Source organism: Kryptolebias marmoratus, linkage group LG22 (assembly GCF_001649575.2).
Source record: "Kryptolebias marmoratus isolate JLee-2015 linkage group LG22, ASM164957v2, whole genome shotgun sequence".
NCBI lineage: Eukaryota > Metazoa > Chordata > Actinopteri > Cyprinodontiformes > Rivulidae > Kryptolebias > Kryptolebias marmoratus.
This window is the reverse complement of record NC_051451.1, coordinates 20,144,918-20,169,065: the sequence shown is the minus strand read 5'-3', so window position 1 is coordinate 20,169,065 and position 24,148 is coordinate 20,144,918. Positions and strand designations below refer to the sequence as shown.

General features: G+C 42.3%; 1 protein-coding gene across 4 annotated transcripts in view; it reads left to right on the top strand.

Annotated features, from left to right (window-relative positions):
- The first annotated feature begins 381 nt into the window (after window positions 1-381).
- Window positions 382-24,148, top strand: part of mark1 (MAP/microtubule affinity-regulating kinase 1) — a 28,691-nt gene continuing 4,924 nt past the window's right edge. Inside the window, exons 1-14 of one of the 4 annotated variants that reach the window (XM_025008802.2) lie at window positions 382-850; window positions 4,271-4,471; window positions 9,572-9,625; window positions 17,377-17,425; window positions 17,691-17,756; window positions 17,929-17,999; window positions 19,306-19,362; window positions 19,448-19,684; window positions 20,729-20,848; window positions 20,945-21,044; window positions 21,626-21,738; window positions 21,825-22,026; window positions 22,704-22,885; window positions 23,833-23,924. In XM_025008802.2, coding sequence (XP_024864570.1) covers window positions 800-850; window positions 4,271-4,471; window positions 9,572-9,625; window positions 17,377-17,425; window positions 17,691-17,756; window positions 17,929-17,999; window positions 19,306-19,362; window positions 19,448-19,684; window positions 20,729-20,848; window positions 20,945-21,044; window positions 21,626-21,738; window positions 21,825-22,026; window positions 22,704-22,885; window positions 23,833-23,924 — 1,595 coding nt within the window. In that variant the 5' untranslated portion in view covers window positions 382-799. Of the gene's footprint in view, window positions 851-4,270; window positions 4,472-9,571; window positions 9,626-17,376; window positions 17,426-17,690; window positions 17,757-17,928; window positions 18,000-19,305; window positions 19,363-19,447; window positions 19,685-20,728; window positions 20,849-20,944; window positions 21,045-21,625; window positions 21,739-21,824; window positions 22,027-22,703; window positions 22,886-23,829; window positions 23,925-24,148 lie in introns of all 4 variants that reach the window. The other 3 variants (XM_017430686.3, XM_017430678.3, XM_017430670.3) reach the window with 3 other exon arrangements.

Here is a 24,148-nt window from a genome sequence, read left to right as displayed (position 1 = left end):
ACAGGCCTCATCCCTGAACCGGGCCTCAGTTTGGACACATTTTGTTCCAGCACATAAAGAGGTGAACTAAAATCAAAAAGCAAAACAAAACGTAGTTTCTTACACATCCAAACCAAATAACAAATTAAAAATACTAAACATATTGGGAAAATAACCACTACAGTTATTAACTGAGACATACTGTAAGTTGTTGGAAAAGCAAAAAAAAAAAAAAAAAAAGCAGTTCCTTGTATTTGGAGCTGCTTTAAATCTGAAGGACTCTGTTTTAACAGAGTCTGGCTGTTTTCTGGTGACTTGAATAATGAGCTCCAAAGAGCAGACAAAGGGTGTGTGTGTGTGTGTGTGTGTCTGTCTCCATCCTTCCTGGTGGGAGGTTTGAGATGAGCTGCGCAGACCGACGCATCTTCCTGGCCTGTCCTCCCTCCTCTTCCTCTCTGCTTGCTGCCGCCCGGGTCTCCTCTTTCCTCCCTTCCTGTCTGACACTGCTCTCACCTGAGAGGGGAAGTGCAACAAAGCCGACCGGGAGGAGGCGGGTGGAGAGAGAGAGAGAAAGAGAGAGAGAAAGAGAGAGAGAGAGAGAGAGAGATTTGGCGCACCGGCTTGCGCCATGCCGCGGTGAAGGGGAGCTACGCGAGTCGCAAGCGGGAGCCGCAGCCTGCGGTGTTTCCAGGGGATGTAGAGGAGAGGAGAAGGAGGAGCAGGAGGAAGACGAAGGGGACGGAGGCGCCCGCTGCCGCGTCTGCTCTGCTCTGCCCAGCCCGCCGCACCGCGCCGCCGAGCGGCCTGCCCAGCTCACAAGATGTCGACCCGAACGCCATTGCCCACGGTGAACGAGCGTGACACCGAGAACGTAAGCGTTGCTGTTCGTACATTTAATAAATAAATAAAAGAAGCAGGACAGGAAGGGAACAATGTTGTCATTTTGTGGATTTAATGCTCGCTTTTTGTGCGCACTCGTTAATGGCAGCGCTTCTGGATGCTACGGTGTTGCAGAGCGACTCGACCAATGAGCGTCAAGGCTTTTTCCTCTTTTTCTTTCTTCTTTTCCTCCCCCTTTCTCTTCTTTCCTCCTTATTGGGAAATAAAAGCAGCTAACCTTTAAACGAAATAAAATAAATGAAGGTGTAGCTTGTTTGTCCTCCTTACTGAGGTTAGCATAAACAACGCACTGCGTCAGTCAGTCGGCTTCTCCTTTTGTTGTTTCCACCGAAGCTTTTTTTCTGGATTTAATGTCTGTGAATTAAAAAACGCCCGGGAGAGGAGCTCAATTAGCTTCCACGCGTGTCACCGTGGGTATTTTCTGTCCCACACCACGTCAATATTTCGGGAGGGTGGGGGAGGTTGATGCCCTACTTTTGGTTGGTAGCATCGCAATGTGACATCCATCTATTGGTCCCTGTTGTAACTGCACACTCACAGCGCCGAGGAAGAGGAGGGAGGGTTATTATTCTGCTTCCAGGACACTGACGGGCATTTATTAAAAGGCATCACCTGAGATCTCTGTAGACTCCTCAGTGTGAAGGAATGCTACTCATTCCAGCTCATTTCTCTCTTCCTGACACACCGATTTAAAAGAAACAAAAAAAAAACTGTGTAATGCACCTTTTTTTTAGATTGGATCAGGTGAGGATTAAAGTCAGAATGCTGTCAGGCTGTGTCAGATCAGGCTGTGTCCTCTTCAGAAAGACATTCATCCCTGTCAGCAGGTTTTTTCTTTCTGTATTTATTTAAAAAAGGGCTACTTGATCTTCAGAACAGGGGTCTCCAACCACAGGGACAAGGACCGGTACCGGTCATTTCGTACCAGGTTGCACAGAAAAACTAAAAATACTATTTCATTATTTTTGATCAAGTAGATTGGTCTGCAGAGAACTACTACTCGTACAACAGCATACTATTTCTGTTTGCCCCTCTTTCCTGTGCTAGACCAGCAGTCCCAGTACTAGCAAACCTACAAGCTAACCTTAGCAGACCTACAAGCTAACTGTTTGCAAACCTACAAGCTAACCGTTGCAAACCTAAAAGCTAACCCCAATCGAACTCTGACAAAAATGAGTAAAACTCAAACTTTGTCTGGGAGCTTCTTTCCCCCCAGTATTCCATGGGACAGCTGTCCTGTGTGAGACCCGTCTGTGAACCAACACTTTAGAAGACATCCTTTATTTCGGCTCTGTTTTTAAAGCACCTGGATCATCTTCAGGAGTTTAAATCACAGTTGCTCGTTTCATTTCCAGTGACGTTCTACAGCTTAACAAACCCTAATTTACATGATTGTATCGACTCTGAGCTCATTCTCTGGTGCATTATACTGAACACCGGCAGGAATCGCTAATGCATCAGCTGCTAATGTAAATGTCTGGCTCTGGCAGACATTTACTGTACTGCTATGTGGCTATTAAAGCACAATCTCAGCATCACTGGACGTAGCCAGCCAGGCTACTCTGCTCCTGCTCCTGGACTCCACAGCTCGCAGCCTCAGGGCCCCGTAGCAGCTGAACTGCATTTCATAACATCTCATTACTTACAGAGATGAGTACCTTTTTAGTGCAGCAAAAAAGAAGCAATCTTTTCCAGCTTTCTTATTTTTAAATGAATACATTATTTATTTATTTTTTTTGCTTATTCTCCCTGAGGATATGATAGAGAAACTTTGCTGCTCAGTCAAGGAGGTCACATTCCTGTGCAACTATTCCTCGGTTAGACTTTAGAAACAATTGTTTTGCTTTTTTTTTTTAAACTTAGGATTTAAAGTTACTAAAAGGAGATAAAGCCTCTTCAGCGCGGCTTTTCTCAGCTGCAAAAAGACACTGTAAACTACTGTTTTGATGCATGTGCTCCTAGAATCAGGTGTTATTTTTCCTTGTCTGTGTCCCACTGTGGCACTGGGAAATATTATGCTGACATCATAGCTTTGCCTCTGTCAGGATGTAAGGTAGCTGAGGCGATGCGCACTCTGCAGGGTGTAGCATTTCCCCCGGTGAAACAGGAGCAGGGGAGCCTGAGTAACCAGACCGAGGCTTTATTCTTCGGCTGGGTGTGGTGCTTAGTAGCAGAGGATCATGGGATCTCTGACCTGGACTGACATCAGCAGCTGCTGTAGAGGAGAGGAGACTCTGCAACGCACTTATGGCGAGCTGGATTTTAGTAGCCTTTACGTACGCCATACTGCAGACGCGCTTGCCTAACAGCTCAGCGTTGGAGTTTCGGAAACCCTTTTCTCAGTGTTAAGACTTCCATTAAGTTTTTACGACTGTTATTCTTTGTCAATCTTAGAGAAGTTTCATGAATTTTCCCAGCAATCAGGTTCTGTGAACTACTGCCTGACTCACTAAAAGATGTAAAAAGACATCTCCAAAGCAGGAACAGCTGAACATAATATTTTCAAACAGGCACTCCCTCACTTTGCATTGTGATGTGATTAATAAATGACACACACCGGGAATGTTGGAGGTTGAGCTGAGGTCGAGCTGAGGTCCAGATGACGAGTAAAGTCTTCAGAGAGAACTGTTTTTGGAACTACTGAAAAGCCAAACGAGCAGCCCTATTTGACCTTGCAGAAAGTTGCGGTGGGGGGTGCACCAAGTCCTGCACTAATAAGACAAAATGATTCCTTTCCTCAGAAAAAGTCTCTTTTTGATTTTCTATTGTTATCGCAGTTTTGACCTTGCACATATTTTTTTAAAACCTCTTGACAAAATGAATATCTAAATTTTGGGACCACAACCAACTATTTAAAAAATGCAAATAAAAGCAATGAATAGAAATGATTAATAAAAAGTATAATTTTAATGTGCTTTAAACCTGCTTTGTTCTTCTTTTTCTTTCGGCTGTTCCCTTTTCAGGGGTTGCCACAGCGAGTCATCCTCCTCCTTCTAACTCTGTCTTCTGTGTCCTCTGTCCTCACTCCAACTACCTCCATGTCCTCTCTAACTGCATCCATATGTCTCCTGCCTCTCTAACATCCTTCTACTGATATCCCCACTGTCCCTCCTCTGCACATGTCCAAACTGTCTCAGTCTGTCCTCTCTAACTTTACCTCCCAGTCCTTCAACCTGTGCTGTACCTCTGATGACCTCAGTCCTAATCCTGTCCATCGTCGTCCCTCCCAAGGAGAACCTCAACATCTTCAGCTCTGCCACTTCCTGTTCTGTCTCCTGTCTTTTGTCTCCAATCCATACAGCAGCACTCTTGTAAACCTTTACTTTGACCTCAGTTTGTTCTTTCTTGTGTAAAGTCGTTGTTAACCTCTGCGTACGTGCTCCACCTGCAGCACTCATCAGTGGACGGCTTTGCTGAGCCCCCAGCTCCCCCGACGAAGTCTGCGAGTCGCCACAGCCTGCCGCGATGCCGCAACTCTTTCACCTCCACGGACGAGCATCCGCACATCGGCAATTACCGCCTCCTTAAAACCATCGGAAAGGGGAACTTTGCCAAAGTGAAGCTGGCGCGGCATGTCCTGACTGGTAGAGAGGTGAGACGAGTTTCCGTGTGCATATTTATATTTATTAACACTTATTCAACGTTTCATGAGTGAGTTTGAAATGATGCAGACCTGATTGTAAAAGTTTGCACATCCAAACAGAATATATATATTAGTAATGAATATATAGAAGTTAGTTTTTTAGAGGGCACAGATGCTGTGGTCCATCTACATGGCATCAAAGGGCGTCTCGGTGCAAGTGAAGCACAAGAAATCCAATAAAGATATGATCGAATCTTTAGGAAAGGTTACATCAACAGATCGAATCATTCTAAGAAAAAAAAAATAAAGCACTGCTCTGAAAGGTTCAGCAGAATATTGGAGTTTACTCACAAGACTCATTTAAGAGAGGAAGCCACGTCATAATCAAACTGAAAATTAATCCAAATGGTTGTATTGTTTTTATGGCTTTATTAATTAGTCAAATTTCACGTGAGTCTCCAAGAAAGAACATTTTTACATAAGAAAGTGATCTGATTCCTCCGCAGGAAGCAGCTACTCTTATATGGCATCAGTTTGCTCCATTTTAAGTGTTTTTTGTCCTGCTGTTTGAGCATTAAACGATATGATTATATTGTACTTGTCCGTGTTGTTTTACTCTATCAGGTGACAGGTCTGGCCAAGATCTCTCTCTCACGCACAGACACACAGTCCACAGAGGCATACACTGCTGAGTTGTCAGAGTGATAGACGCCCTGCTTTAGTGTGTTGGTAATTGAAGCTCCTGTTTCCAGGATCCGCAGCCCTGTTCTGCCTCAGAGCTCCTCTCACGTCCGTGCGTCTCAGCCGTCCGCGTCCTTTTAATCCTCCGCGTTTCGTTAAGTACCGCGTCGTGTCAGAGTACGACGGCGCAAATGTTCCCTCGGGTCTCGCCGGTAACGTTTTGATCCGTTTTTGTGTCCTTTTAATGCTACAGTTAAATGAGCAGATTGACGATGCTGTACACAGGGCTGGCAGAAAAGGTCAGGCACCGGAATGTGTCTAAGAGGCTTTGCAGGCTCATCAGAATGCAAAGACATGGCCCAGAGTTTGAGAGAGAGGGAGAGAGACAGAAAGGTGGAAATAACATGAAACTCTTGCTATCTATTGTAGCATGGGCCTAGCAGGTCTCCTACCTGCACAGATTTCCCCAACAGCTATTAAAAGTTTAACTCTGATGAAGAGATGAGGTGGCCGAGTAACTTGGATGTACTTAAAAGATCAACCACAGACAAGACCTGCATACACATAAGCACATTTATGCTCATCTACATTAATAAATAAATTAAAAAAACAGTTTTCTCTACTTTAAGCACTTAATTAGGGAGGTGGGGAGGGGGTGGGAGGTAACCAGACAAGGCACAACAGGAAAATCTTTCACTAACTGTAACAAGCAGTGACTGTCTGAGATATGAGTCTGTTAAATTGGGTGAAATGTTTTAAAATGATCATAATTAGGTTGATTTTTACAGTGCCAGGAAATGCACAATAAATGCAGACACATCTGCTGTCCAGGAAGCTTTTTCTGTGTCTGGATGTTTGGAGAAAAAAGGGTTCACTGAGGTATATTAAGGTCTGTCTGATAGCATTCCTGCTATCAGACTTTGTCTTTAACATTGCTGAACCCTGGAAAACAAGAGGTTTTTAAAATTATACCAGAATAAAACCAATTTATCACATTAAATATTGTTATATTAGGAAAAGCAACAGGAAGTGACAAATGGTTCATCCATTCAGAGGCGCCACCGCATCTCAGTTCCACGTTTCTTGGCGCTTCCTCACTGCTGCTGCTGCTGCGTTGTTGCAGTTCATCAGATAAAAACACAAACAAAAACAAAACGGCCCTCTGGTTTCAGCATCCCTCCCGAACCACGCGGCTCCTTTCAATGAACTCTGAACTGGACTCTGAGGAAAGATATGGAGTTGACCATCGGCTGCAGCTAAACAGTCGCCCTATTGTCTAATCACTGGGTTCAATTTAGGTCAGAGCGTGAAAAGAAGATCTTACTTTCTTTTTTTTAAATCACTGGAAGGCCGTTCAGTTCTTCAGCTGCTTTAGGTATTCAGTTTATAGCAAAAAGAAAAAAAAACACGTGGCAGCTTCTATTTACTGAATGGATTTTTGTGATTTTTGTGCGATATTTTTAGACCCTGTGAGAAGTGTTAGCACTCAGATTATGTGTTGAGGATGACTCTCAGCTACTATGACATCAAAGTTTAGTTTAATATCTGTAAAATGATCTGAGCTTTAGCCATTTCTGTTTCCTCAGGTCAGCTGGCTCTAACAGCCATCTTGAATTGGGTTGTCCCCCAGAAGTAATCAGCTCTAGATGTTCACCCGATCGTTACTTTCTGGGCGTGTCATTAAAATTTGTCTGCTGGTTATCGCCTTTTTGCCACTCGGCAGCAGCCAGTAATAAACATTTGGATTCAGATATTTTACCGACATCACGCATCAACTTTCTGCTAATGGGCTTTTATTAAAGGCTGACAACCATTATTAACTTTTTAATCCGCAGAGGCTCTTTAGAAGCCCTGCGTGCTCCCGCAAATTACGGAGAGTAAATTCCCGGAGCAGACAAAGAACGCGCAGCCGTTTAAAACCGCGCTGATCAGGAGATGCGTCACTGCAAGTCGAAACAAAAGAAGCCGGAATCAATATTTCCTGGAGAAGTACGTATGCATTATTCAGAGCCGGCTTTGATTTCCATATGAGTGTAAGAAAACATAATGTAGGTTCTTGTACATTTTACGTGTCATACCACGAGCATTGATTTCGGATACATCAGCCAGCCCTGCTCCTTTTCTGACAATAGTCATGCTGTTCTTCTCAACGTGCCGACATGACCGTGTACTGTACGAAAATAGTTTTTCGTCAGCACGTAAGTTCACGGACTTGCGGTTGCAAGAAGAAAACGAGCTCTGAAGGTAAAATAAAAAAAAAAAAAAGAACAAGATGAGCCACGTGTTAAGTGACGCTTTAAAGTCTGCTTGAGAGTTCACGCCTGCGTACAGTGAGGTGCATATGTCTCCGCGCGTTACGCTGAATAATTAACAGTGATGCACGTTGTCCTTCTGTTCATCTGGAGTTGAATTATTCACACACAAAAACCCATTAGTGCTCACGTGCATGCAAACCTCATGATGTCATCCCATTGTGTGACTGACAATTAAAATAAAAAGGCAAACTTTAGCATATTAGTGTGATTTTGTTTCTCTGAGAGGAATGTATGAATGTCAGGAGGAAGCGGAGAGAGAGAGAGAGGAGTGAGTCTGCAAACAGGCTCCAAATAGACACCACCTGCACACTTGGTGTTTCTTCACTCCTTTTACCCCTGCAGGTTTCTGCTCTTTTCACGATCGCTCCACCGGTGCCTCCACAGCGCGTAGCTTCTGGCTTTGGATGAAATTAAAAACTCGTGCTGTTGATCTCGGGGAAACCCTCGTTCAAGATGAATAACCTGCATTTTCCCTGCCATGACTCAGCATTTGCTTTCTGATCCCCCCCCTTCACTCCCCTCAACGGGCTGCTTGGAATAATAGCCAGAGTCTGCAGACTCTGAAGCGTGCTTATTAAGCTCTCAGAAGGCCTGAGTCAAAGTCGTGCTGTCATAATAAATTCTAATTATGGCTGCTGTGGAATCGTCAATCTCCGAAGACGGTTTCCCCTCTTAAATGCGGTGAAGCTGTAGGAGAGTGTCACAGTTAAACACATGTTAGAGAAGGCAAGCTTGAGCTTTAAAAAGGCGAGAAGAGGTAGCAACCAGGGGTGCGATGTTGATAAAATGATCGCAAAAACTGTTTTCTTAAAAAAAAACAAAAAAAACCTGATGACTTTTTGGAGCAGCGATGAGCGTTTCGGGGCTTCTGATGCAGCCAGCAGATACTCAGATCTGAGCCAAGAGTTTTGTCTTTCTGCACTAGTTATTGTTTTTCATAAGACTGATAAAAGCTCATAAAAGTCTAGATCATCATCAAATGTCAGCAACCGGGTTCAAGGTTTTATTACCACCTCTGGAGGAGGTTGTTTTTTCAGTAGTGTTGGTTTTTTTTGTCTGTTCGCAAGATTACTTAAAGACAAATTAACAGATTTTCGTGACGTTTTCGGGTAATGTTGGGGTTGTTAGAAGGATCACGATCCAGATCAGACTGTTTTTGTCACGACGCTTTGGGCTTTCTCAGTTTTAAAGTTCTCGAAAACTTTCAGGCTTTGAAATTATTGCCTTTTCCCTACAGGCTCTGCAGGCTTACTCCCAATTATCTGTTCATAGAGATCACTTTTTTTCAGTGTTATCAGCACAAAAGTACAATAAAAACAGAGTTTAATAAAAGGGGAAAAAAAAATCATAAACGGAAGAGAAACAAATTTTAATTTGCCAGTTGTCTGAGGAGTCTCAGGGGGCCTATAGAGTCCATAAAGCTTTGTGGTGGTTTTAACTGTCCAACCAATAACCGACCAGCACATTTGTGTGCTTGTTGTAATGTGGCCAAAGTAGACTTTGTCTTTTAATCGCCTGCGGTCCGACCACAAAAACATTAGCATTCATAGCTATTCGCCTATTCTTGATAAGAACAGACAATAGTCCAAGTAACTACTGTTTTGTGCAGAGGTAAGTTGTATGTACTTCCTATGCATTTATATGTAATTGCATCAAACTCTGAAAGCTCTTTGTCCATAACTTCTCAGCAGTATTGTGTGGTCTTCCTGGTGACGCTGCAGTTCAGCTCAGCTCGTGGTTTTGTAAAAGCTGCTGAGCTCTTGGAAAGTGAGGAGAGCGTGTCTGTGCCGTGTGCACTTTGGGGTGATTATTGAAATGGATGTATCAGCCTGCTGCCAGCAGTCGATCTCTGACCTGCGCAGTCAGATACACTGACCTGACTGCTGCACATGTACAGTTTACCTCCACCGCTCTGCCCGCCCGCTGCCACTGCATCTCCTTTTCCCTCTTTTTCACAGCGTGATAAAAAGTACAACGATGAGAGCAGAAAGATTTGGCTTTACAGCTGAAAGTCAAATATAAATCTAGAATCAGTGTTGCCATCTTGACTGTTTCCCCCTCCTCCTCCCTTTCCTTTTTTTTATTAATGTCTCACTGTCTTTTCTCTTTCTAGGTAGCGGTGAAGATTATAGACAAAACCCAGCTGAATCCGACCAGCCTACAGAAGGTGAGTTGGTGTTTCTCACCACCTGGTAACACTGATGCTTTGCTTACAGTCCTCACGTTTTTCCCATTAGTTATTCTTGGGTTCCTGCTGCTCTGTTTCTGCGCTCTTTGAACTCAGGATGTGCTGTTTTACATAATGTAATCAGATATAGTTAGGAGAGACCACAAGGCTTGTTGAAACCCTCGCCTCGCCCCTTTTCACTCTCGACTTTGTGGTGACGAGGAGCTAAAACCACACACACCAGCCTGGTTTGTCTCTTGTCTAGCAGTCTTTATAACTAATTGAAATAAAGAGATTCACCAGATTGCGGAGTTCTTTTTTTCCTCCACTTAAATGCACCCACATACATATATACTGTGTAATCCTTATGGCGGATTAGTCTACGTGGATGGAAAACATTTGCTGCTCCCGTACGAGCCAGCATCACCTACTGTGCGTCTAAAAATAAATTACGTGTGCGAGTATCTGAGGAATTCTTCTCATGGTCGTGGCATTATCAAAGCATGGCTGCTGGCTTCTCTTTATCTTTCGCTGTTTTGTAAGGAATGAACAAACTGCTTCTGGGTTTATAACTGCAGGAATGACTGCGTCTCTAAGCCCAAATGATGGAAGCAGGTTAATAATCAAAAATTCACAATTAGATTCCTCGAAGTGTCTTCCACTTTGCTTGTGTCTGAACTTAATGAACTGGAGTGGAATAGTAAAAAGGCTAATATGAGATTTGAATCTTGGCCAGACTTGTAGATTTATAAAACAAGTCAGTTTTGAGCCGATTGGGACGTTTCCAGCACTATTATGTTCCTGGCATTGTTCTGCACCAGTAATACACATCTAATTGTCTTGGATCTTAATGGGATCTGACTGCAGGTTTTCAGCCAATCAGCACGACGACGCTGTAAAAAAATTCAAGCCTTCGGTTCCATCTAATTTGACTGAGATAAATTTCATTGTGAGCTTTTTTTTTTTTTTCTTTAATCACCCATTGTGTGGTGACAAACAGTTTGTGTGTGTGTGCGCTGCTCAGAGAGGGATTGTGACTGAATCATTTTGGGGCCTTGTCGAGGTCGTGAGTGCTTTTCCTTCTCGCTCTCTGGGCGGTGCTGCCTGCTGCCTGGTGATGATCATAGCGGGGCAGATTGGATCATGTGAGGCTGCACACCAATCAGGAAGCCTGTAATCAATTATTCAACGTGCCTTTAATATGTCAGCTGCAGTGGACCCGAGAGGGTCAATATGGAGGAGTCTTATAGCTTTTTATGGGAGGTGTTATCGATGGGATAGCACGAAGGCTCTGTGGTGCAGATATGTTCCAGTGGCTGCCTGTTTGTGTATTTTCACGAGGTTTAGACGCTTGTTTCGACATCTGTGTTGAAAATATGTGTTGTTTTCTGTTTTTATGTCCTCTGCTTCCTGCTATAGATCCCTGTTATGGTATACAGATGTGCCATCTGCAATGCAGAAGCTTGTCTTGTAATGCAGCAGTCATCTCCTGGATTAAATCGATTGTCTCACTGACTTGGCGTGCCCTGTGCTGCCTTTGTGAAAGCTTTCCTGTGGATGCATTAAAGAGAGCATCTTCCTTGATGCAATTTTTGCTTAGTTGCTTTTCCGACTTTTATGTATTCAAATAATGTCTGCAGAAAAATAGCACAGAAACACTGGCAGCCACTTACCTCCTTTGCTGGGTTTTAGAGCCTGCAGTGCTGCTTGTTATCAGGTGTTTTTGCACATAAAAGCCTTTAATTTAAAAACTGAACGGCTAGATTATATGTAGAAAAAGAGATTGGCTCAAGAAGACAAGAATTACAAGTTTCTGCTTTGCTATTTTACCTTCTTGTCCCTTCAAAGTGTGGACAGAACCTCACTACAGGCTCGCTCTGCTCAATCTGTTCTTACTCTGACCTTTACATCGGAAAAGAACAGATGAAAGGATGTAAAATTTAAGAGTCTGCACACAACGTCCTCCTCTCCCCCTCCCCTTTCAATTATTGACATGGTGGTCCTTGTAGCGTCATAGAAAGACGTCAGTCTTTATAGCTGAGTAAACTATTTTTATATTCAGCCACAAACAGGAGGCGTAGTTACTGAATAAGTGACTTGTGAGCGAAGACAAATGCTCTGTGCGCATTTATTAGGAAAATTAAACATTTGACAGTTTTGTTGTGAAAAAAATGATTCTAAATTCTTATTGAACTTCAAACCTGATGCCAAAGGAAAAGGGATTAGATGTTTTTCCGGATATTTGCTCAGCTGATTGTAGCAGCACAATGAATTTCCCTCAGACCTGTTCTGTTTCTTCCTTATAAGCAGAGTATATTAGCAAAAGAGAATGATTAGAGTGACCTAGCTTCCCTACAGCTACTGCCCAAGAGGCTTTTATCTGATTCTAAGCCCAGAGTTGATATTTCAGCTGGTTGTTCATCAGTCTTCTTTACCTTGCCCACCACGTCTCGAAGCACTTGATATCTTCGAGACGCTTCAGAAAGACGTCAAGTCTAGAACATAAGAGCACTTGAGAGGAATTGTTTCTTAATAACAGCATTTGCTTCTAATGTTTTATGTTTATTTGAATGTTTTATGTGTATTTTAAGACCTAAACTAACCTTTACAGTAAAATCTTTATTGGTCAGGGCTTAATGATTTTCATGCATTATTAAATACAGTATTTATTCTCATAAACTCTCTCTACTTATTCAACCATAAATCACCTTAAAATAGTTTTATTTTATGTAGTTTTGAGTTAGAAAAAGTACAGTAAAAATATGATGGTAAATATTAAAGTTGCTCAGTGTTTTTTACCCGTTTCAGACCATGTTGAGCTGAAAGCTGAGTGTATCGTTCGTGCACACACGGTACGGGATGAGTCGAGGTTAACTCATGCACTTTAAAAAAAAATAATGCATTTTGTATCCTGTTCTTGCTCTTGACTTGTTGTTGTTAAGACATTCTGTGTTCGTGGTAAATCTGGCGAAGAAGTGCAGCTTTTTCTTTGTGTTTGTGTGGGTGAGCAGCGTCTGATTTGGCTGCATCACTCCTCCGCTCACCGTTAACCGTTACTCTTTCATGTCAGCCTGTCAGAATGCCACTGATCCCTCCTTTTTGTGGTCTCAAAAGAGCGTGGCTGTGGGCTCACCATCTGGCACTGCAGGCGCATCCAGCGGACCCTATATGCACACACACACACTCACACAGATAAAGCTGCACGACACACTGAGGCATACTCAGGAGATTGTTCAGCTTGCATTGATGGTTGGAGCTGGCAGAGACTCACAGTTTTGGCAACATTTCACACATGCATGCATTTCCTGTTCATTATTTTTATTTTAATGAGCGCGTAATCAAAGATACGCGAGGTAAGACGGAGCCTCTGGTCTGATCTTTTATGGCTCGCTGCCTCTGTTCTGGCTCTGTGGCGGTTTGAGTCGAACAGGAAATGAGATCAGCTGAGCTTCCAAAGCACCTCCTTACATCCACCGCAGGAAGTGCATCACATGTCCTCTGTGGTCAGGGATGTTGACGTTGTCATGGTTTTAAGGCGTTTCAGTGCTAAAATAGGCCTTTCAGTTAATCCCCTCTTCCACTAAACAAACACTGTACTCATCCCACCACCCGCTGCACTCTCATCGCCTTCTAAGCTGTAAATAAGAGTCCCTCCTTTTTTCTTTTATTGCTTCTACAATGTCAATGAAAAGCAACAGAAACACTAAGTTTCTATAAAATCTAAAGTCTAGCCTTCGATCTTATCGTCTCAAATCTGTGCGGTACGTTGTGTGATGTTTTCTGGTGTTTAACGCGGTCAAAGAGAGCGCAGAATAACAGATTGTGATTCTGTATTTTCTGCCTGCTTCAAAAATTCCACCATGGGGTCAACCTTTCATAATGGCCGTTGTTTACGTCTGTCCTTCGCCTGCCGCTCTGCATTAGCCAATGAAATGCGGCTGAGGCCATGGGCTAAAGGAGCTTTGGTCCTGTTCAGACGGGTGGAATGTGATTAGGCAGACAGCACTGTTGTCTGAGGTGAATCATAGTACAAATCAAATGTTGGAGCTGCTAAGATACGTAGGGACTCGCATGTCTGATGTCACCTGATATATGGGCTTTTTTTTCTGTCTTTGCCATAGAAGAAAGAGACGGGGACAATGGTTATTTGTTGCATATGGTGCTTCAAAGTGTTTTTTTTATTAAAACATTCGACCATTACAGGGATGAGGGCTTGCAGGCTACTCATCCTATCAATAATCTCCATGTTGAATGAGCAGCTGTGTTGATGTGACTGAAATAGTTCAGCCAGTTCCTGTAAGTGTCCCCTGTCAGATGTCCTCTGTTCTGCTCCTTCTGCATGCGGACTGTGCTGTAATTAAGGCTAGTTTGGGTGGCTGGATGCCTCTGGGAGACTGGAAGTAGGTCACTGGCACAGACTCCCGAGATTCAGCCACATTAGAAACGGTGCGTACTCGTGTGTGTGATGCACAGTTTGGTTTTTTTTGCAACTAGTCTTGTAATCATTTTTTTCAATAAATGTCTCCGTTTATCAGCAGAAAAGACCGTTTTCATTCCGTCTAGTCTGAATGGCTTTTATTTTGCCTCAGCGGAGGTTTGCTCCAGATACAACGGACTCGACGTGTTCGCAGCACATCTTTAAAACTGATTCATGCCATGCTGTGACTGCCTTTGTGTCTGTAGATATTATTGATACTCATAACAGACTGGATCAAAGATCTCAAACTCATTATCTCCTGTCGGCCTCCATGGTGGCTACATCCTTATTGAGTGCGTATTGACGGGCTCTGTGTTTGTTGTCGTTTTCCACTGCCTGGCTCAGATTTGTTCTAGTTTTTGTTTCCAAGTGGCTGCACGCGTGCTTCCCATGTGAGGAGCTTTAGGGTGGTGACGCAGACAAGACCGAGTGAACGAGACAAAGAGGAGATAAGAGGTCAAGATAGAGCACTGACTCAAGACTGTCATTTGGAAAAATGAAAGAAATTCAGTCTGGTGCGATGCACGCCATATCACAGAACGAGCAAAAATAGATTCAGATTTGATGCTGTGACTTGCGTGTTTGTCTTGCACCGCAGGACATCTTCTGGTTATTGTGTCAGTGTGTTTCCACTCTAATTGACTCGGTTACCATGGGGGGAACCTCTGAGGCCCGTGCAGCAGCTGATGAATATGGAGCAGGGTTTACCACACAGGAGACGCTTGTTATTCTGAGCCATTCAGGATACAAAGAATTATGCAGGCAAAAAAAATGGGTTCAAGAACAAATACAAAACTTGATTTATTCACACACACCATCCTTTCGAAGGTGAAAGAAGCACTTTTTGAATGCTAAATTTAAATGTGAAGCTTGTTTTTATCTCTCTTTACAATAAGCACACTTGTTATGCTTTACGAGCCTATTATGATGCAATTACAGTAAAACTACTAGTTTGTTCGTGTTTACAGGAAAATTTGCCATTTTTCTCCACTGATAATCCTTTCCTGAAAATATGACAAGCTGTTTGACACATTTATGGCAGATCTAAGCTTCGTTTTCACTAAAATCTTATCACCACTGTGTCTGTGTTGTGAGTCAGCGGTTTTCCTCAAGGCTCTGGACCTCTAATATTTCACACATTTAAATAAACATTTGTTGACAATAGCATTGGCTGTCGAACCACTTTATGTTTACAATGCCAATAAAGCTGAACATTTTCAGACTTAGGATTTATGTGATGAGATTTTTCAAATTTAAAGTCACTCACTTGTTCAGAAAACATAGTTAGGCTCTAACCTTTGCTTACATGGATAATGGATGGAAACCTGTGAGCTGAGTTGGTGTATGAAGGGGTGGATGCATCACTCTGCTCCAGAAGTAGTATCTCACTGGGCTGGGACTGCTGGAGATTAGTTGGCTACTCGAAAATTGTGAGAAAATAGGCAAATTTTCTGTTGGAGTCTCACTGAATTCTGAAATGACCAGCGAGCCACGTGTTTTGAGCAGCCGGCCCTTTTTTGTGTTTGCGGCAAAACTGTATTCCAGGCCGTGCGCATTATTTTGTTGCCAACAGCCGCAGCCCCCCCCCCAGTAAGAGGCCACCTTAATCAACAACAACGGCGCTCGTTTCTACAGTGCTGGCTTGTTGTTTGTGGAAGGACGCGCCGATGAGGCACTGAGCCGCCTCTGTTTCATATGTGTGGATATCCAAAGTGGAACAGTGTCTGCTTCATGAGAAAAGCAGTACGGGGGGGAAAAAAAGGGGGCTTTTGTTTGAGGTTGCGCTAAACAAGCCCCTGGGTTGACGTTGTGCAAATGTGTTTCATGGCGATGTTGCCGGATTCAGGTCAAAAAGTCAGTTTTACAAATGAGGTATTTCAGGCAGCTCAAGAGTAATTGTTGAGGAGGACTGCTGACTTTGCTTTCATTTTTTATAAATATGGAGCCCTTTACATGCAAATAAAGCTGTGGAACACTTTAGGAAACATGGAATTGCCCAAAACGTGTTTAAAATATAACGTATAGAGCTGTAGATTTCCTCAACATTACTAAAACTACATTTGCTTGTACTCTGATTGGTTTGGACTGTTTTCAGCTGCATTCTCTAATATACGTTCACTTCTCCTGTGAGTATTTTCACCAGTGATCATAGTTTATGTGGGATTAATTCAAAATAAACTACTGGAACAATATCTGTGGCACTGAGGAATAATCCACACCAGACTTAGGCCAAAAATGTCACTTAAAATGGATATAAAAACCTTTAAAGTCTTTACAGTTCGTCTTGATTAGTTTGCTTATTTTGGTTTAATAAGGTAAGAGCTGAATAATAATAATAAAAAACGAAGAGTAATCTGGGTAAGCAAGCAGAGACAGAGGACTTGTATGAACCAGAGCTGGGCCTGCTCACACTGGTAAAAAAGCTGTTTGATGACCTACAAACACACACTATCCTGGGACTTATGTAAAACCCTGAAGGACAAAAAAAAAGTTGGATAGATACTCTGTCAAACACATGTTTGTCTGTAATTTTAAACATGTAGGTAGTCACAGAAAGCATCTCGGAGTCAGAACCTTTTTATTTTTACACAAAGTCAGCAAAGAGTAAAACCTGCGTCCCGTCTCAGGTGGCTGTGCTGTACTGTAGGTGCAAGAATCCCTGTCAAGTCAGTGCTGAAATATGACACTCGAACGCAGCCTTGACTTGGGAAATCAGCAGAATGATTCAACAGCACCTCTGCGTGGCTGCAGAGGCTCGGCCGCCACAAACGGAGACGCAGTTCAGGAGTGCCGCTCTGGAGATTCTCTGCATCTACACGTTGTCTGGCTGCACTTAGCTGGTACACATGCTGACCTGAGGAAATGGACTGTCCTCACACAGAATGTAAAACTCTTACCAAGTGAAAGTGGGTTTTTTTTTTTGAGGAGCTCTGAGTCCAGGACTGCAGACTGTCTGCAGCTCTGCAGTGAGTGATGCTGTTGGTGTGGCCAATAATGCGGCTTCTTGCCTCCCTGCAGCCTGGGCTTGTAAAACCTTATCTGTGTGAAGCAGGGTTTAGCCCAGCATCGTCACTGCAGCTGACATAAATGCTGTTTAATTCTCCCATGATCCTCAGCTTCTCATTCACGTTCGGATTTACACACATTTAGGACTTTGTTGAGTTCACTTCATTTAGTGTCCTAATGAGTGCAGGGTGACAGGTTCTCACAAACATCAAGTGTTCTGTCATTTGTTATGGTTCTGGGTGTCTTAAATGTTCCTCTGTCTTCACAGCTTTTCAGGGAAGTCAGAATAATGAAGATTCTGAATCATCCTAACATAGGTAAGTGTGATTAGAATCATCAATTAAAGCTGCACAACAAGCTAAATCACTGCAACTCACTGATGGAGTCTACAAAGTAAAAATTAAAAATGATAGGCGTTTTTGTTTTTTGTCATTTCTAGATTGTGATTTCAATGGTTTCCTCTAAATACCATTTAAGAATTAAAGTCATAAATTATATTTGTGGTTTCTTGATGTCCAAATCTTAACTTGGTTTATGTTTTATTCATTTCTTTTTCATCTTTTTTCCTAATTTCTCCTGCAGTAAAACTCTTCGAGGTGATTGAAACAGATAAGACACTTTATTTAGTGATGGAGTATGCAAGCGGTGGTAAGCATTTTTTTTCCCCCTCTCTTTGTTCATAACTTTAACGTTGCACATTTCTCGGTTTCTGTAGGTTTAAACTGCCCCAAACGTAACATGGATAATCTTTATTAAATCTGCCATTTTTAAACGCACAAATGTAAAAACCTGACGTCTCACGGGTCGCTTCTCTTCACAGGCGAGGTGTTCGACTATCTAGTGGCTCACGGCCGGATGAAGGAAAAGGAGGCCAGGGCCAAGTTCCGACAGGTGAGTCATCATGGTTGCAGAACATCGAAGACTGAGTTCAGATTCTAGCTTTGTCACCGTCTACAGGGGGATGGAGGAGTAAACAGCTTCAGGAATTTTAAATGCTGCTCTGACTCCTAGTGGCCAAATAGAAGCATCAACATCTGAAGTGGTTTATGAATGGCAGCTGTAGCCTCTATCAGACGTAAATTTACCCTGAAAATAAGCATTTGTTTTTAGTTCAACTCTTGCAAGATCGTCTTGGTAAACTAGATCTTTTAGGCATTAAATCTATTTATTGAATGATTCAGAAGGAGCTGTGTGTAGGTGTGTGTGTGTCACAGCACAAACTCAAAATCCAGCTAAGTCAATGTGCTCACGTGTGTGTGTGACTGCATCCAGGTGGGTGGCTTTCATCGCAGAACGCTGTTTTCTGTTTCAACAGTATTGTTGCTATTCTGGCGTTTGTCAGTGATTCTTTTTTTTTGTTTTTTTTTCCTGCTAGCAGCTTCTGTCTGTGTCACAGGATAAATGGCACTCATACGCCCTGATTCAACAGCTCAAAAACTTGTTCTGATGTGCCCCTGCTTTTGGAAGTAAAAAGTTACTGGCCTACAATCATCAGTAATGGGAAAGGCGTGTTTTTACTCAGACAGCTAACTAAATATGATAGTATAACAAAACCTTTCTCTTTCTGCAATTCAACAACTTTTTAATAAAATTCTAACACCCGGTTCAAATTAAAAGCATTTATATCAAAAGATTAAAAACTTAAAATACATGAAATCATTAATAATTATCATGAAAATGAACCAAATCCCACATCAGGTGTTAAAACTTGCGAACATGAGCCCACAGCACAGCAGGCCCAGAAACCATACGGATCAGAACACCAGCAGGAGAACACAGAGGCGTGTTGGAATTAGGGAGGACGGATTACTGAGCCGTAGCTGCTGGGCAGGTGTGAATGACACCAAGGAACCAGGAAAGACGAGGAAACTGTGGCAGTCGACGCAAGGAGAACATGAAGTGAACAAGCGAACCTCTAAATACCACAATAAGGAACCACGTGTTCAAATTATAAACTCCAAACCTCCAAAACCACGACAGTTATAACCAAGCAAACTGAAAACATGACAGCTCTTAAATAGATTTGAATCATTTAATGATTTGTGCTGTGAAATGTGAGGTTTTAGACTCTCTGAGAGACAACACAAGCAAGTTGTGAAATCTTTCCTGGCGTGTCGTCATCTTGGTGTCGGTGTGACTCAGTTTGAGGACGTCTCTCTGTATCTGCAGTGACCTGCGATGTGTGGTTGTGTTTCAGATTGTGTCTGCAGTGCAGTATTGTCATCAAAGGAGGATAGTCCACAGAGATCTAAAGGTGAGACTCTAACACCTCTCATGTCTCCTGACTCCTTGCCTCAGTGGTTTATGAACAACTTGCTGTCCGTCTCCCCCCCCCTCAGGCTGAGAACTTATTGTTAGACGCCGACATGAACATTAAGATTGCCGACTTTGGCTTCAGCAATGAGTTCACGGTGGGCAGTAAGCTGGACACTTTCTGCGGCTCCCCGCCGTACGCTGCTCCCGAACTCTTTCAAGGAAAGAAGTATGACGGTCCTGAAGTGGACGTCTGGAGTCTGGGAGTCATCCTCTACACGCTGGTCAGCGGCTCACTGCCCTTCGATGGACAGAACCTAAAGGTAAGGACTCGTTCTGGGAAACTTCACGTTACAGGGCGTTAAAAAATACGCTGTTGCAATTTCTTCCAAAGCTAAAAATAGAAGTGTATTTCCATGTATGCTCTCCTTGGATAAAATCTTATTAATCATAACTTTAGTTCCCCACAAAGTGTACCCTTATTTATGAAATGTTATACTCTAAATGGGATGGTAACTTGCTAAATGCACATTATTTTGTCTTAGAAAATAAAAAAAATGAGAAAAGGGTAATAAAGAAAATGTTTCTTGAGGTTATAAATGCAAATAAAGTGGTCAAACACAGACACACGGCTTTTCAAGCTTTAAAAACAAGATTAGTACAAGAAATAAGAGGTATGTTGAGTTGTTCACTGCAGTGTCAGATTTATTGTTCATGCATTTATAATTTTGGGGGGGAATAATTCCTGGTGTTTCCTTTATCATTTAGAAGATTTAAGATCACACTTTTTCCTCATTTTCTCTGCTTAACAGCAAAAAGGTAACTAAAAGTAAATAAGAATGGCCAAAGTGCTGACGTCTGCTCAGAAGTTTATATGTTACTTGAATGACCAAGTAGAAGTAGAGCTTTGTGCAGCGTTTGGAAAATAAAAGCTTGCATTTGGCCAAGTTTTGCTTTAATGGAAACATTTTCTAAGATTAGCTCCAACTGCAGGAGGTCACTTGGTGCTCGTTCGCAGCAGGGCGGAGTGATCTGTCTGTTGTTGCACCGATTGATGTTTGTAAATCAGAAATTGATCGTTTTACCACGGGACTTGTCGAAGGGGTTGCTTGTGTTGGTGAACCTTCCCTCAACTCTACCGAGACCAAAATGGGAATCGATATTCAACTCGACATCCATCAGGAACATGATTCAGAATTTTTATGTTGCTCTTTTTGTGCTGATTAAGCGATTTTAGGCAGTTTTTATGTGTTTCCACCTTCTTCCTCTGCCTCCCAACGTCCCGAATGATTGAACGCTGCAGCTTTGTTGCCCATTTTTGATGCCACGCTCTCATTTGGCTTAAATTTTGTTTGACTTCTGCGCAGGAGCTTAGGGAGCGAGTGCTGCGGGGAAAATACCGCATTCCTTTCTACATGTCCACAGACTGTGAAAACCTGCTGAAGAAGCTCCTCGTTCTCAACCCGGTCAAACGGGGCAGCTTGGAGGTATTTAGAAGGGGGAAACATTTATCTGTGAGGAACAAGCAAGGGTCAGAAGTGAAATCGCTGCTGAAATGATTTTAACTCTTGTTTCTTTGTTAGCAAATCATGAAAGACCACTGGATGAATGTGGGCCACGACGACGAGGAGCTCAAACCTTACGTTGAGCCAGAGCCTGACTTTAATGATTCATCCAGAATAGGTGTGTCTGTCGAAGCCATTACAGAAACTGTGTTTTCTACGAAATGCAGCGTGAATGATGGGTGCTGACATCTACTGAAGGAGCTGAAACTGAGATGTAAAAGCTAAAAGAAGCAAAACACTAGCTGTAAGTCAAAAGGAGAAGAAGACTGGTTTAAAACTAAAAGTAGTGAAAGCTAGCTAGAAGGATCAAAAGACTAGCTAAAAGCTAAATGTAGCAGAAGTCTAGCTAAAAGTACAGAGGGATAGAAAAGTAACAAAAGGCTAAAATGGCAAAAAAGCTAACTTAAAACAAAAAGTAGCAAAAGTTAGCTTAAAGAAACAAAAGGTTAGCTGGAAGCTAAAAGAGGCAAAAGCTATCTAAAAGTAGTAAAAGGTTAGCTAGAAGCTAAACATAGCAAAGATTTCAAAAAACAACAATGTTTCTGAAGGATTGAGGAAGTCTCACTGCTTTTCTTTGTGGAAAATATTTGTAAATAAAGTTCAACATTAACAAAAATTGATAGGAATCAGCATTCACGCTCATTTCTGCCGTTCAAACTCCCGTTCTTGATTCAAACGTTGTGTTTCGTGCTCCATCAGAGCTCATGGTGACGATGGGGTTCCCTAAAGATGAGATCACGGAGTCTCTCCAAAACCAGAAGTACGATGAGGTCATGGCCACCTACCTGCTGCTGGGCCGAAAAGCTCCAGAGGTGAGTTGGCCTCAGCTCCACGGCGTCGCCACCGCCACCTCGTGTCATCCAACCGCACCCCGTTATCGTCTGCTTTTGTGTTGCAGTTTGAGGGCAGCGAGCCTCTGACCAACAGCGTCCTGGGCCAGAGACAGAGGCCGACCAGCGATATCAACAACAGCTCCAGCATTTCTCCCGCCCATCCCAAGGTCACGCGCAGCATCTCGGCCAATCAGAAGCAGCGCCGCTACAGTGATCATGGTGGGGATGATGATGGTGGTGGTGGTGGTGGTGTCGTAGAAAAGCCAAGTAAAGTAACCTCATATTTCCCAGCTCTGAGAGTGCTGCGGGCTGCGTGTTGTCAAGGGGGAAGTTACCCTCAGTCACTGATAGTGAGCAACATCATCACTAACTGGTTTAAAAATGCTCTCAGTAAAACACAAAAATTCACATTTTCTAACATATTTAAATGTTAAGATGGGGGGAGAAAAGACAAACATCAAATCTAAACTGACGTAATTGTTTCCTGAACGTTGTTTATGTAGTTTTTAAGTAGTTTTTTAAAGGCACCCATCAGTGACTCAGCCTGAATACTGCACCGGCTGTGTGGCAGCTTCCTCCTGTGTCATGTGGAGCCATTGTATGTGGCGCCATCTTGTGGCTAGCTGCTTTTCTGCAGCTCCCTGTGGAACAGCACCTCAAAGCATGAGGGGGAACAGCTTTGCTTCGTACATGCTCACCTTGGCTTCCGTAGATGCACATGTTATAAAGCAAAGTGTCGTCGTTGTGTATGATCCCCGACAGATTTGAACTTTGTGTAAACTTTGGCTTTGAGTGGCTCTGCTTAACGCTACTGTCACCAAGACTTTTGTCCTCATCTGTTCTGTTTCTTTTTAAACAGTAGATACTGTATGGCTTTTCTGAACAATTGCATGTATTTGTTTTAAAAAAGAAAAAAAAAAGCCCTCATATCTGTGTCTTCTTAGTGGGTCCGTCTGTGCCACCAGCGGTGTCGTACTCCAAGCGTGGTCAGGCCCTGAGCGTGGAGAGTGACCACAGGGAGGAGTGGGACGGAGCTCGTCGGCTGGAGCTCAGTACTTCCAAAGGAGACGTTCCCGCCTCACCGCTGGGGGTGCAGGAGAGGAAGAAAGCTACGAGTGCTGTGGGGGTGAGGAAGTGGACACACCTATTAAAGTGACAGCAATAAAAAGAGTTGGACAGTATTCTGAGTCATTGGCCATGAGTTACAGTCAAAAGAGAAACGTTAACATCTACAAGTCCTTGTGTTGTTTTCTATGGTCTGACTTATTGGGGTTAAAACTCAAGACATAAATTTGGAAATTGTCATGAAATCCTTAAATATGTCAACTAATATGTAGTAAAATTTCTTAGCTTTTTTTAAACAGTTAAGGATGACAGCAAATGAATCAAGATACTGTATAAACTGGTATTTTTAATGTGGAAAATGTTTTTTTTTAACAAATCAAATACTTGCACCTGGTGTTTGTAACAAAAAACTTTTTAAACTTAGTTGAAAATTTATTGTCTGAAAGTATCTCTCCTCCATACAACTGTGGAGCTGAGCCTTAACAGACAAATTACTGTTTGGATTATTAGTGGCTAAACCTTTTAATAAATATATATATTTAAAATGTTGTTATTCACACATTTTTCCAAGTAAAATGTTTGGAAGCAAGCCTTTTTAACCCACTTTATTATTAGTTTCTATGCTGTAAAAGACTTTTTTCTATACTTAAATTAATTATTTCCTGTAAGCTTTCTTTAAATTACCTTTTATCTTCTACCTACAGCTTTTTATTTCAATATTTTTATGCTCTAAAAACACGAAGACTCTTGTTTGTTTTATTTTAGAAATATATTCAATCATTCAGTTCATTTTTTAGTTTTCTTTAGCTGTCTCATATGTGTACATGGAAAGGACACTGAAAGTATATTTTTATTTAAGTGTCATAGTATCACAGTTGTATAATTTTGTCTCTGTGATGATGATGTAATTGGAACAAACAAATCCAATTTTCCTTGTTTTATTGTTTAGTTTATTTTTATTTTTTACACTGAAACTCTGTGGTTTTTGGTGTTTCTCTCCAAAAGCAGACCAACGGTTCAATGACCCGCAGAAACACATATGTGTGTGAACGGTCCTCCACAGATCGCTATTCAGCTATTCCCAACGGTAAAGACAGCAGGTAAATATAATACAATCATCTCCTGAATTAAATGGATCTCTCTGTTGTTTATTCTGTGGCTTTATCCTGATTTGGGGCACATACAGGTGCTGGTCATAAAATTAGAATATCATGAAAAAGTAGATTGATTTCAGTAATTCCATTTAAAAAGTGAAACTTGTATATTATATTCATACATTACATACAAACTCATATATTTCAAATGTTTATTTCGTTTAATTTTG